This window comes from Gorilla gorilla, chromosome 8, assembly GCF_029281585.2.
Source record: "Gorilla gorilla gorilla isolate KB3781 chromosome 8, NHGRI_mGorGor1-v2.1_pri, whole genome shotgun sequence".
NCBI lineage: Eukaryota > Metazoa > Chordata > Mammalia > Primates > Hominidae > Gorilla > Gorilla gorilla.
The window spans coordinates 132224446-132237043 of NC_073232.2; the positions used below are offsets into that span (position 1 = coordinate 132224446).

The 12598-nt window shown below is 39.4% G+C and overlaps 1 protein-coding gene across 2 annotated transcripts in view; it reads left to right on the forward strand.

Annotated features, from left to right (window-relative positions):
• The window catches only part of SEC23IP (SEC23 interacting protein), a 50051-nt gene extending 38192 nt beyond the window's left edge, over positions 1-11859 (forward strand). The window contains exons 15-19 of one of the 2 annotated variants that reach the window (XM_004050190.4): positions 50-152; positions 1856-2041; positions 2728-2890; positions 3409-3510; positions 10298-11859. In XM_004050190.4, coding sequence (XP_004050238.2) covers positions 50-152; positions 1856-2041; positions 2728-2890; positions 3409-3490 — 534 coding nt within the window. In that variant the 3' untranslated portion in view covers positions 3491-3510; positions 10298-11859. The remainder of the gene's footprint in view (positions 1-49; positions 153-1855; positions 2042-2727; positions 2891-3408; positions 3511-10297) is intronic. The other variant, XM_019034661.3, reaches the window with a different exon arrangement.
• Positions 11860-12598: the final 739 nt, after the last annotated feature.

Genomic DNA, 12598 nt, shown 5'->3' on the forward strand with positions numbered 1-12598 from the left:
CAGCTTTCATAAATTTCTTTTATTTATTCATAAATTCTTCTATTTATAGCTTGATCCAGTGGCATATAGATTAGAACCTATGATTGTTCCAGATTTGGACCTAAAAGCTGTTCTCATTCCACATCACAAAGGCAGAAAAAGACTTCATTTAGGTAAAAAGCAAATACTATAAAAACTTTTTTTCCTGTCATTTGTAATCTGTAATGAATTATGAAAATTTTGACACTAAATCGTCTCTGAGAGAATTAATATTATTTAAGTGCCTACTATGTTCAGAACTTTTAAACTAAGAATTTGGAAGAGCTTTAACAAAATTACAAATGAATTATTTCTCTTTGATGGCATTCTAATTGTCAAGGTAATTAGGAATAGGGAGAAGTTGGTAATAAGGCAATAAGATGCATAATTAGATTTTGATAGAGTTTGGTTACAAGTTTTGGAATTAGGAAGAAGAACAGTATTTAAAGTAATGAACAGACCATCAAGAAATAAACTTGATGTTGTCGAAGTGAGCTGTTATTTTCTTGCTAACTAGACACACCTTCCTGTTAAAAGAATTCATTAAACATAGTGGATTGGTGATTCCAAGTTGAATTTAGGTTTCTCTTCTTCCTGTTAATGGTGTATATTAACGCTACATTTAAAAGTTTGGGTGGAAGGGATGGGAGGGGTAGAAGAGAAGGAAAAGCGATTATGCACTCTTACGTGAAAGTGTGTTTTTTGTTTGTTTTGCTAACATGCTTTTTAAAAATATTGAACTCTTTTGAAGTTAAAATAAGGCATTCGTTTGATAACTCAGAGACCTTGAATTCACATGTGATTATTAGACAACAGTAGAAAAAGTGAAGGAGCAGGGATTTCTTCATTTCTAAATTGGAGTTTAAATTGTGGTTTTATCAGAATGTTTAATTCTCCACTTGAACCCGGGAGGCGAAGGTGGCAGTGAGCCAAGATCGTGCTACTGCACTCCAGTCTCCGAGAGACTCCGTCTCAAAAAAAAAAAAAATCCTCAAAACCACTTCCTGTTTACAGATTAGAAAAACAGTGATTTTTAAATCTCGTAGGCCTCTTTTTATTTTTATTTTTTATTTTACATAGAGACAGGGTCTCGCTATGTTGCCCAGGCTGGTCTTGAACTCCAGGCCTCAAATGATTCTCCCTTCTTGACCTCCCAAAGTTTTGGGATTACTGGCATGAGCTACTGTGTCTGGCCCCTATGTTTAAACTTACAGTAAAAACAAACAAACAAAAAAGGCATAAGAATGTGCTTACATTTTTTTTTTTTTTGAGTCGGAGTCTTGCTCTGTTGCCCAGGCTGGAGTGCAGTGGCACAGTCTTGGCTCACTGCAAGCTCTGCTTCCCGGGTTCATGCCATTCTTCTGCCTTAGCCTCCCGAGTAGCTGGGACTACAGGCGCCTGCCACCATGCCCGGCTAATTTTTTGTATTTTTAGTAGAGACGGGGTTTCACCGTGTTATCCAGGATGGTCTCGATCTCCTGACCTCGTGATCCACCCACGTCGGCCTCCCAAAGTGCTGGGATTACAGGTGTGAGACACCGCGCCTGGCTGAATGTGCTTACGTTTTTATGGTATTTGAACTTCTTTTATTTGGAGACAGAAAATTTATAGATTTTGGCTGGATCAAGTTTAGTCATTAAAAAAAAAAAAGCAATAAGACTATCCATGACATTTTAACATGCTGAGGGTTCTTGGCTGAGGCACTCCGTATATTTGACATTGAAAAGAGGAAGAAACAGTCTTATCCTGTCTGAGAAGAGTGTTAACTTACAATTTTTGTGAGGCAGAAGTTTACCCAGTGACTAATTAACTTGTTGTGTCATCTTAATCTCTTTAGAATTGAAAGAGAGTCTCTCTCGTATGGGATCTGATTTGAAGCAGGGTTTTATTAGCTCTCTCAAAAGTGCTTGGCAGACATTAAATGAGTTTGCCCGTGCTCATACCTCTTCAACCCAGTTGCAAGAAGAATTGGAGAAGGTGGCCAATCAGATCAAAGAAGAAGAAGAAAAGCAAGTAGTTGAAGGTAAATTTGACATTTAAGGCATTTTCTAATACAGATGTTTCATATGAACATAATACTTAAAAGTTATATGATGATGCATTTCCTTTCTAGACTTTTTGGTTAAATTATAGAAGCTCTTTAAAGGAAAATCTGTTAAGATAAACTGTACTGTCAATAGCATTACTTCAAAATCCATGCCATCTTTTTTTAGTGGGTTTTTATCTGATAGTTACTGAACTTTTTCCTCTGCAATTTAAAAATTATATTGAGAGTCTTAAGGCCAGAGTGGAATATCCGAGTTGAGAACTCAATTTGTTTTAGGGTTTGCATTTTAAAGACTCACTCTGAGAAGTTTTCTTCCTGAAACTGTTGTTTGACTATGTTACAGACTTGACATGCAATGTGAAGGTCATCGTGCTGTGATGTTTTTGACTTCTTCAGATTCTAATCCTGTTTCCTTTCTTTCTACAATGCTTTCTCACCCCTTATCTTCACAACTTCTCTCAGCTTGTTGGCTCTTTTCTCCTCTCTCTCGGGTAACCAGCCCCTCTTCCCCTGGCTCTTTGAAGGAACGGGGAGTGAGCCTGGTAGCTCCTCAGGTTGCTACATGCGTCAAGCAGTATTCTCATTGAGCCCAGAAAGTCAGCTAAAGTCAAAGGATAAAGATTAAGTGATTGACTTTGATATTGAAATGGTTTAAATTCTAGCAGAAAAGGTTGTTGAAAGTCCAGATTTTTCCAAGGATGAGGACTACTTAGGAAAGGTTGGAATGTTAAATGGAGGCCGCCGAATTGACTACGTTCTCCAAGAAAAACCAATAGAGAGTTTTAATGAATACCTTTTCGCTCTTCAGAGTCACTTATGCTATTGGTAAGTGTTCTTAAATTTGGTAACATTTGAGTGGGCTTTTGGTGCTAGCACGTGCAGCAATTTTAGTTTTAGTGAGATTCTTTTACTGATACAATGTGCTATGAATATTCATTTGAATTTCTATATGTTCAGAATCGTTATTTTTCCCCCTTAGTTACCCACAAGATGGCAGTGTGTCATCTGCTTTTGACCAAAGACCCTTGGTTCTTGCACACTGTTTTTGTGGGAATGCCTTTCACAGTGGGAGTGGTAGGGACTTTGAAATGCCATTCTTTCCTGTATCCCTGTCACTAAGGAGAATTGCAACACAGCTATTTTGGGGCTAATCAGTATTCATCTAGTTTTTAAGGACAGCTCTGAGATTACACTGCTTTATTTATTACACTGAGATTACATTGCTATCATTTGCCCTTCTTAGATAGAGTTGAATAGAATAGAACCTGCATTTTCAACCATTGTGCATAGAAATTAATTTCTACTAATTGTCTCTTAAGTAAATATGCTTTTCCTTTTCATAGGGAATCTGAAGATACTGCTCTGTTACTACTTAAAGAAATTTATCGAACAATGAACATTAGTCCAGAACAGCCCCAGCATTGATCAAACTTCAGTTTTACTGTGTGAGTTTATCCATATTGAATGTATAAATTCTGAATGTTTGCACTCTCAAATCTGTTGTATAGAGTCGGTGTTGACTGATTTTGCTTTTTTCTGTTTCCTCTGAGTTTTTATTGTCGTTTTTAAAAATTTACAATAGAGACATCAAGGAAGATAATTGGTTTGTAATTTACATTTCTGATTTATTACAGTCTTCTTTCTAAATTTACATAGAATTTGAGTTATTTTTAGTTTCTTTTTAAAATAGATTCCCAAGAATATCAGTTAGGAATTCCTTTGGTTGCAGGTTCACAGAACCCAGTTTACAATACATTAAACAAATAGAGGTTTATTTTTCTTCCGTAACAAGAAGGGTTCTTCTGTTGAATGACTCCACCAGATACCCAGAGTGCTTGCCTCTTCCCACCTGAATGTTGGCTCTTGCTGCTTCATAGTTATAAGGTGCCCCCATGGTTGCAGATACCATATCTACATTCACAACATGAATAAGAGGGGAGAGGGTAGTACTCCTCACATCTGTCGCTCTTCATTAGGGAAGCAGAAGCTTGTCCAAAAATTTACTCATACCTATTGACTAGGCCTGTGTCTAATGTCCAATATCTCCAGTCTGTATGAAAGATTGTAGAAGTAATGTTTTGAGCATTCCCAATCTTTATAGAGGGAAAGAATAGAGAAGGAGGTTAAGTCTGTGATGGGTCAGCTGACGTGCAACTCAGCCACACTCTGTATTCCTAACTGTCCTCCTGAGACACCAGATACCTGGTTTTCCTCACTAGATTATGCATTATTTTTAAAAACAAGTAATGTGGTTTTTACAAAGTTAGAAATTTTAAAGGCTTTGAAAGAATCAGACACAAAATGCTGAGCTCTAAATTACTGAAATCAAAGGAAGTTCCTGCCATTTTTGGTTTTCTAATAGTAAGTGGTAAATGAACATTCCCTTCAGCCTCATCTTCTACCTCCTCATTTTAGAGAGGTAAGTACTTTTAGTAGGGCTTCCTTAGAGAAAGTTTTTTGGCTCCATTTCCAAAATTAAACTTGTAACAAAGTAAAAGAAAACTAAAGTGTAGGCCAGGCATGGTGTCTCACGCCTCTAATCTCATCACTTTGGGAGGCCAAGGCGGGCAGATCACCTGAGGTTAGGAGTTCGAGACCAGCCTGGCCAACATAATGAAACCCCGTCTGTACTAAAAATACAAAAATTAGTCGGGTGTGGTGGCGGGTGCCTGTAGTTGGGGAATGCAAGGCCAGAAGTGAAAGATTGCTTTCCCATAACTCATCCCCAACCTCCCTGCCTAGAGGCAGCCAGTGTTCCAAGTTTTGTGTATCCTTCCAGATATCTGTTAACACATCACACACACTTTTAAGTTTTTCTTTTTTAAAAGACAAAAGAGGCTGGGCGTAGTGGCTCACGCCTGTAATCCCAGCACTTTGGGAGGCCGAGGCAGGTGGATTACTTGAGGTTAGGAGTTCAAGACTAGCCTGGCTAACATGGTGAAACCCTGTCTCTACTAAAAATACAAAAATTAGCCGGGCATGGTAGTAGGTGCCTGTAATCCCAGCAACTCAGGAGGCTGAGGCAGGAGAATCTTTTGAACCCAGGAGGTGGAGGTTGCAGTGAGCTGAGATTGCGCCACTGCACTCCGGCCTGGATGACAGAGTGAGACTCTATCTCAAAAAAAAAAAAAAGACAAATGATAGCAAAATTGACACACTGTTATTACCTTTGTATCTTTGAGATTGTCCCGTATCTATCTATCCATCCATTCATCCATCTGTCCGCCCATCCGTCCATTCATCCATCCGTCCAGTATCTGTTGAGCACCTTACTTAAGTGCCAGGTATTATTTTAGGTATTGGGTTTCACAGCAGTGGACCAAAGCCTCTGCCCTCAAGGACCTTTTTTCCTCTAATGGAAGGCAGACAGCACGTGGACAGTTGAAATGAACCACATGGTAAAGACTGAGCAGCTGGACAAGGAGGAGAGGAATTCATTTGGGATGGGTGCAAGTTGTTAATGTATATAAGATGGCAAGGGACCCCCTTCACGGGTAAAGTAAAGTGTCATTTGAGCAAGCAAGCCGGGTGGATATCTGGAGGAAGAAGACCATTTCAGGTGGAGAGAAGAATCTGGATCAGAACATGAGAGTGGCCTCGTTCTTTTTATGTATTCCATTGACTATTGCACCATAATCTGTTTAAGCAGTCCCTACTGATGGGCATTGAAGTTATTCTAATCTTTTATTAATATGAACAGTACTACAGTGATACGTGATATTTTAATAGTTGCATTTCATTCCATTTTATAGTTCTTTTATTAAAATACTTTATTTTACCCCATTGTTGGGTGTTAGATGATTTTCCAAATTTTCTCCATTATAAATAACTCTGATATGTAGTTTTACACACTTTTTGCCAATCTCTGTTTGCTTTGGATACATTCTTAGAAGCAGTGTTCTTATTTCTGAGAATATTGCATATTTTGAAAAGATTTTTGGCTGGGCGCGGTGGCTCATGCCTGTAATCCTAGCTTGAGAGGCTGAGGCGGGTGGATCACTTGAGGTCAGGAGTTCGAGACCAGCCTGGCCAGCATAGTGAAACCCTGTCTCTACTAAAAATACAGAAAAATTAGCAGGGTGTGATCTCACCTACTTGGGAGGCCGAGGCAGGAGGATCGCTTAAAACCTGGGAGGTGGAGGTTGCAGTGAGCTGAGATTCCACCACTGCACTCCAGCCTGGGCAACAGTGTGAGATTCCGTCTCAAAAAAAAAAAAGCTTTTTGATCCCTACATTTTGCTAAATTGCATACCAGAAAAGTTGCTCAATTTTCATATTTACCATCAGTATGTAAAGGCCAGTATTCTTGCACTCTTGGAAACACTGGGTATTACTGATTTAAAATTTTTTTTGCTAATTTGATAGCCAGAAATAGTTATAATACCGTTTTTACTTACATTTCTATTATTAGTGAAGTTGAGCTCTTTGGGTGTATCTTAACTGGCTGATTATATTTCTTTTGTCAGTTGCCTGTTCATGACCTTTGTGTTTTCTTGGAGGTACGGGGTAGGGTCCTTTTCTTTATTTTATTTTATTTTATTTTTTTTAAGACGGAGTCTTGCTTTGTCGCCCAGGCTGTAGTGCAGTGGCGTGATCTCGGCTCACTGCAAGCTCCTCCTCCCGGGTTCATGCCATTCTCTTGCCTTAGCCTCCCGAGTAGCTGGGACTACAGGCGCCCGCTGCTATGCCCAGCTAATTTTTTGTATTTTTAGTAGAGACGGGGTTTCACTGTGGTCTCGATCTCCTGACCTTGCGATCCGCCCGCCTTGGCCTCCCAAAGTGCTGGGATTACAGGCGTGAGCCACTGTGCCCGGCCAGGGTCCTTTTCTTTCTTATGGATTTATAAATATGATATTTAAGGATATTAACCTTTGTCATTATAAGTATTTTTTTCCCAGTTTGAAATTAGCGTTTTATTTTTCCTTATACTTTGGATTTTTTTGGCAGCGGTTTGAGGGGAGCATGTTTTAAAAATACATAGCCCTACGCCGGGCATGATGGCTCACGCCTGTAATCCCAGCACATTGGCAGGCCGAGGTGGACGGATCACCTGAGGTCAGGAGGTTGAGACCAGCCTGGCCAACATGGAGAAACCCTGTCTCTATTAAAAATACAAAAATTAGATGGGTGTGGTGGCTGGCACCTATAATCCCAGCTACTTGGGATGCTGAGGCAGGAGAATCGCTTGAAGCCAGGAGGCAGAGGTTGCAGTGACCCTAGATTGTGCCACTGCACTCCCACCTGGATGACAGAGCGAGACTCCGTCTAAAAAAAAAAACAAAAAAACAAAAACATAGCCCAGTCTTTTATGATTAATTATTTTTTAGATATTTACATTTATTTTCTTTTAGTTCTTTTTTTTTCCCCATTTGGCTTTGTAATTTAGAAGAGTAAGGTGTAGAGAACAATTAAACTTTTTTCTTACATAATCGTTTCTGTCTGTGCCATATATTGAATAATGTACCCTTTTGTCATTGGTTTGATGTTTTTATCATATGCCAAATATTTTGCTGTTGTTTGACATTTTAATTAATATTTGTTTCCTAGACTTTCTCATCTCTTCTAGTGATTTATTTGTCTATGATACTTCATTGATTTCAAGTCATTTATTTTCCACATTTTAACATATTTAAATTTGTAATGCATCTTAAAATCTGCTGTTGGGGCTGGTGCAGTGGCTCATACCTGTAATCCCAGCGCTGTGGGAGGATTACTTGAGCCCAGGAGTTTGAGACCAGCCTGGGCAACATAGTGAAACCTCGTCTCTTAAAAAAAAAAAAAAAAAAAAAATTTAAGTCAGCTGTTGCCTTAACGGAAGTTGAGTTCTTTCTGAGAAGCTGTGCATTCTCTTCTGCTGGTCACTGGGGGAGGGGCTTTACCAACTTGCCTCTGCTTAAGCTAATTTCTCTGCTTGGGATTTTTTAGGATGATGCTGGTAGTGTGAATTCAGCCCCCAAAATTTGCAGGGGTGGGGTTGTCAGTTCAGATATTGGAGTTTTTGTTCCCTCTTTCCATTGTCAAGGAAGAGGTGCACAGGCCTCTTTGCCATCCCTTCTGCATGTAGTTGCTTGCTTTTATCCCTCATTGAGACTATAGATGTTTAGTCCCCCACTTTTTGTGAGGGTTTCTCCTTTGAGACTCCCTTTCTGGGCATCTTTTTATGGTACGTAAAGTGAAGTGTCACAATCAACAGTGTCTTAGATTTGGTGAAATACGGTGTTTTAATAATTGTAATTTTTTACATAATATCTGGCAGTAGAAGTTCTCAGTATACCATAGTCTTCGCAGTTATCCCGAATGAAGTTCGAAATAATTTAAGTTCCCCTGACGCTCTCTCCCCTAACAAAACAAAGCAAGACAAACAAAACCGGAAGAATAGTAATTCTAGGATTTTGCCATCACCTTATATGAAAAACTCAGAACCTTCTATTTCACATATGATTCGTTCACTATAATTATTTTATTTATTTCTTCTTACACTTGGCTGTAAAATTTAGGCAAGAATTTAAGTTTCTAATACTATACTAATGTCATAAGATAATCCATTTAAAATGTTAACAATTATTCTATACATAGTTCATTCAAGCTTAGATCAGTTTTGCTGAATGGTTGTTTTATGTTTATGTCCTTTTAGACCTTTTTAGGATTGTTCTTTGAAAAGCCTCAAATTGGCCAGGCGTGGTGGGTTACACCTGTAATCTTAGCACTTTGGAGGCTGAGGCAGGCAGATCGCTTGAGCTCAGTTCGAGACCAGCTTAGCAACATAGACAAGACATTACTTGTCTCTACTAAAAGTAAAAAAAAAAAAAATCACTGGGGCATGATGGTGTGCACCTGTAGTCCCAGCAACTTGGGAGGCTGAGGTGGGAGGATTGCTGGAGTTCGGGAGATTGAGGCTGCAGTGAGCTGTGATCACACCACTGCACTCCAGCCTGGATTATAGAGTGAGACCCTGTCTCAAAAATAAATAATTAAATAAAAAATAAAAAAGCCTCAAATTAACATGGCAGATAACTAACTTTATTTTTTATTAATATTTTAGCTGGTCATGGTGGCTCATGCCTGTAATCCCAGCACTTTGGGAGGCCAAGGCGGATCACAGGGTCAGGAGTTCGAGACCAGCCTGGCCAAATAGTGAAACCTTGTCTCTACTAAAAATACAAAAATTAGCTGGGTGTGGTAGCACATACCTGTAGTCCCAGCTACTTGGGAGGCTGAGGCAGGAGAATCTTTTGAACCTGGGAGACTGAGGGTGCAGTGAGCTGAGATCACGCCATTGCACTCCTGCCTGGGCGACAGGGCGAGACTCTGTCTCAAAGAAAAAAAATAAAATAAAATACTTTATTTTAATTTTTTGAGAAGGGGTCTCACTCTGTCACCCAGCTTGTGTGAGTGCAGTGGCGCGATCTTGGCTCACTGCAACCTCTGACTCCCAGGCTCAAGCGATCCTCCTAACTTAGCATCTTGAGAGGCTGGGACCACAGGTGTGCACCACCACGTCTGGCTAATTTTTTTATTTTTTGGTAGAGACAGGGTTTCCCCAAGTTGCCCAGGCTGGTCTCGAACTTCTGAGCTGAGATGATCCACTTGCCTCGGCCTCCCACAGTGCTGGGATTACAGGCATGAGCCACAACACTTGGCCATAACTAACTTTAAATTGTGTCTTTTACTCTCTGTACTGGCTTTGCTATGAAGAAATCATGCTGGTTAATCTTACTGAGTGTTTCCTGGGCATTCTTGTCCCTTTGGAAGGCCTGAGGACTTGCTCACAGGCTGTGCTCTTTGGAGGCGGTTTGCGGTGTTTGTCAGTAAAGTTGAGCACTGGATTGTCCTTTTTTTTTTTTTTTTTTGAGATGGAGTCTCACCCTGTCCCCAAGGCTGGAGTGCAGTGGCATCATCTTGGCTCACTGCAAGCTCCGCCTCCCATGTTCACACCATTCTCCGGCCTCAGCCTCCAGAGTAGCTGGGATTACAGGCACCCGCCACCATGCCCGGCTAATTTTTTTGTATTTTCAGTAGAGATGGGGTTTCACCATGTTAGTCAGGATGGTCTCGATTTCCTGACTTTGTGATCTGCCCACCTCGGCCTCCCAAAGTGCTGAGATTACAGGCGTGAGACACCGTGCCTGGCCGATTGTCTGTTCTTTTACTTCAGAAAAGACAACGATGCATGGTATTTGACTGTAAATTTGTAAAGTTCACTGAGGTTTTTTTTTTTTTTTCCTTTTTAAGACTTTGTTGTCTGCACAGAAAGTCCCAGTACAACTTCCATTGCTGAGAAAATCCTCAGAGGACTTTCCCACTTCGCTCCTGTGATGGATGAGAGAAGAGTGATTCATTAACAATTGCTCAGCCACAATTCTCGGATATAGGGATTCAAAAGACAGGACACAGAACTAACACAGTGAAAAAAATCAGTACCACATTTGGACAGTATAGGTGAGAAAACATAATTATAAAAATGATGCCATGAAAAATTCCACAGATCAGTTTAGTTGTATAGTTGTCAAAGTTATGTGTGATATCAATGAAGAAATATTTGTAGCATGTAAACGGTTATTTCTGTTTCTTAAAAAGTATTGTTAGTGGGCTATTAAACTTGGATTTTTCTTTTTATTAATGCAGTATGTTCTTTTTCTTCAAGTATGAACTTGTTGAGAAACTATAGTAATATGATTTTTAAGAGATTTATGTTCTACTTAAAATGTGAATTGTACTTCTGAGCTGCCTTAATGCAGGGTCATTTATATTTGTTAAGAGGAAATAATCAAGATCACTCATATCCCAACTGAATCTGAGGTTTTATAAATCCCTCAAACAATTGCTGAGAGCCTGATTGTGGAAAGAAGTGAGATGCACCTTATTTTCAAGAAGTCCTGTGAAGCGCTCTCCTAGCACGTCCATTTCCAGGAGGAGAAGCAAGCAGATGAGAGGTTTTCCATTTTGTCATCCAAGGTAGCTGTGCACTTGCCTTGTTGCTGAAGTTCCAATAATGTGAAAACCAAAGTAGAGGTTTTTTTTCTTCTTCTTTTTGTTTTGTATTAATTTCACTTATACCAAAGTGTTTGAAAGTATGAAGTGTGTTGCTTCTGAGCTATATAAGGCTACTTCATGACAAGACTGCTTTGTAATATTTCACTTTGTTTTACTACAAATTCAGATCACTTTGTTTTACTATAAATTCAGATTATCCAAATATTTTCCTAATACTACGTGGGAATGCTGATTTTCTTTTGTTACGTAGTGGAAACATTTTGCATTGTTTACATAGTTCTCATGGAACATGGAAATTTTTGAAAGTGATATATGATACACATTTTTTGTGTATATATTCTAATTAGTGTGAATAAAGCAGTAACATTAATGCATTTTTTAAGCAGCAAACTTATGTATTTCTCTTGTCTTCCTTAAAAGTGTCCCCATGAACTCAGTGTTTATTCCCTTTTCATTTTGAGTACCTGCTTATATGGTCAGTATGTAACGTTAGCATTGGCTCCTAATGGTAGAATTAGAACAGCAAAATTGTAGAGCTGTAATTGACTCCAGACAACATAGATTTCAGCCACCTCATTCTACAGCTGAGGCCAGGACAATAAATGCCTTTCCCAGACTGGGTAGTGGCAGATCTGGGATGGAATATGGTTTTCTTGATTCCCTTTCAGCCTTCATTTCTCTCTTTCAGGACTACTACTTTTTAATTACTTTTCACTTAATTTCCCAATACTGAAGAAATAAAGAAAAATGAGGGTTATTTATATATATTTCAATAAAATCCAATTTGATTTTTCAACTTACATCTGATTTTGTTTGTGTCATTCAGCCTGTCTTCTGAGTAATGGGCAGAGAAGGACCAGGGTTCATAGAAGAAGCATGTGGCAGCTGAGTGGCAGCAGTCTTGCCCTTTCATTTTAATACTTGAGGACACAGAAAATAGAATTTTTGAGTGACTCTGCCTGTGGATATATATACTCATACATACATATATATATACACACACACACACATATGTATGTATGTATGTATTACTATTCAATCTCTTAAAAACCAAAAAACAGTAGATCCCCTGAGGGTAGGGTCTTTATGTATGAACATATTGTTCACTGTTGTAACCACCTTGCAGGATTTCAGTCTGTAAACTAGGTGAGAGTCCAGCTGCTGAGTGAAGCTTGATCTCTGCCTCTTCCTCAGGAGCAGCTCATCCCCTGACAACCTCCCCTCCCAGCCCCTAATCTGGTTTAATGCCCTCCTTTTCCCCAGATAAAGAAAGTCATGTCTGTAGTTATTCCAAAAGTGTTTCATGTGTAGAGTTTGGCACAAAAATTAAAAAGCGCCAGCATCTGAAATCAAAGGTGAAAGAGTCGTCATAGTACTAATGAAGACACCCAGGCCTCGTCTGCTATGTTAACATGCTGTATGACAAGAGGAACCTGCTTTCTAAGTCTGCTGGACACATGTGCTTCTTGAATCCAACCAGACAAGCATGTTTTCTCAAAACCACAGTGTAAGACAAGGAAACTGCACAGATTTGAGTGA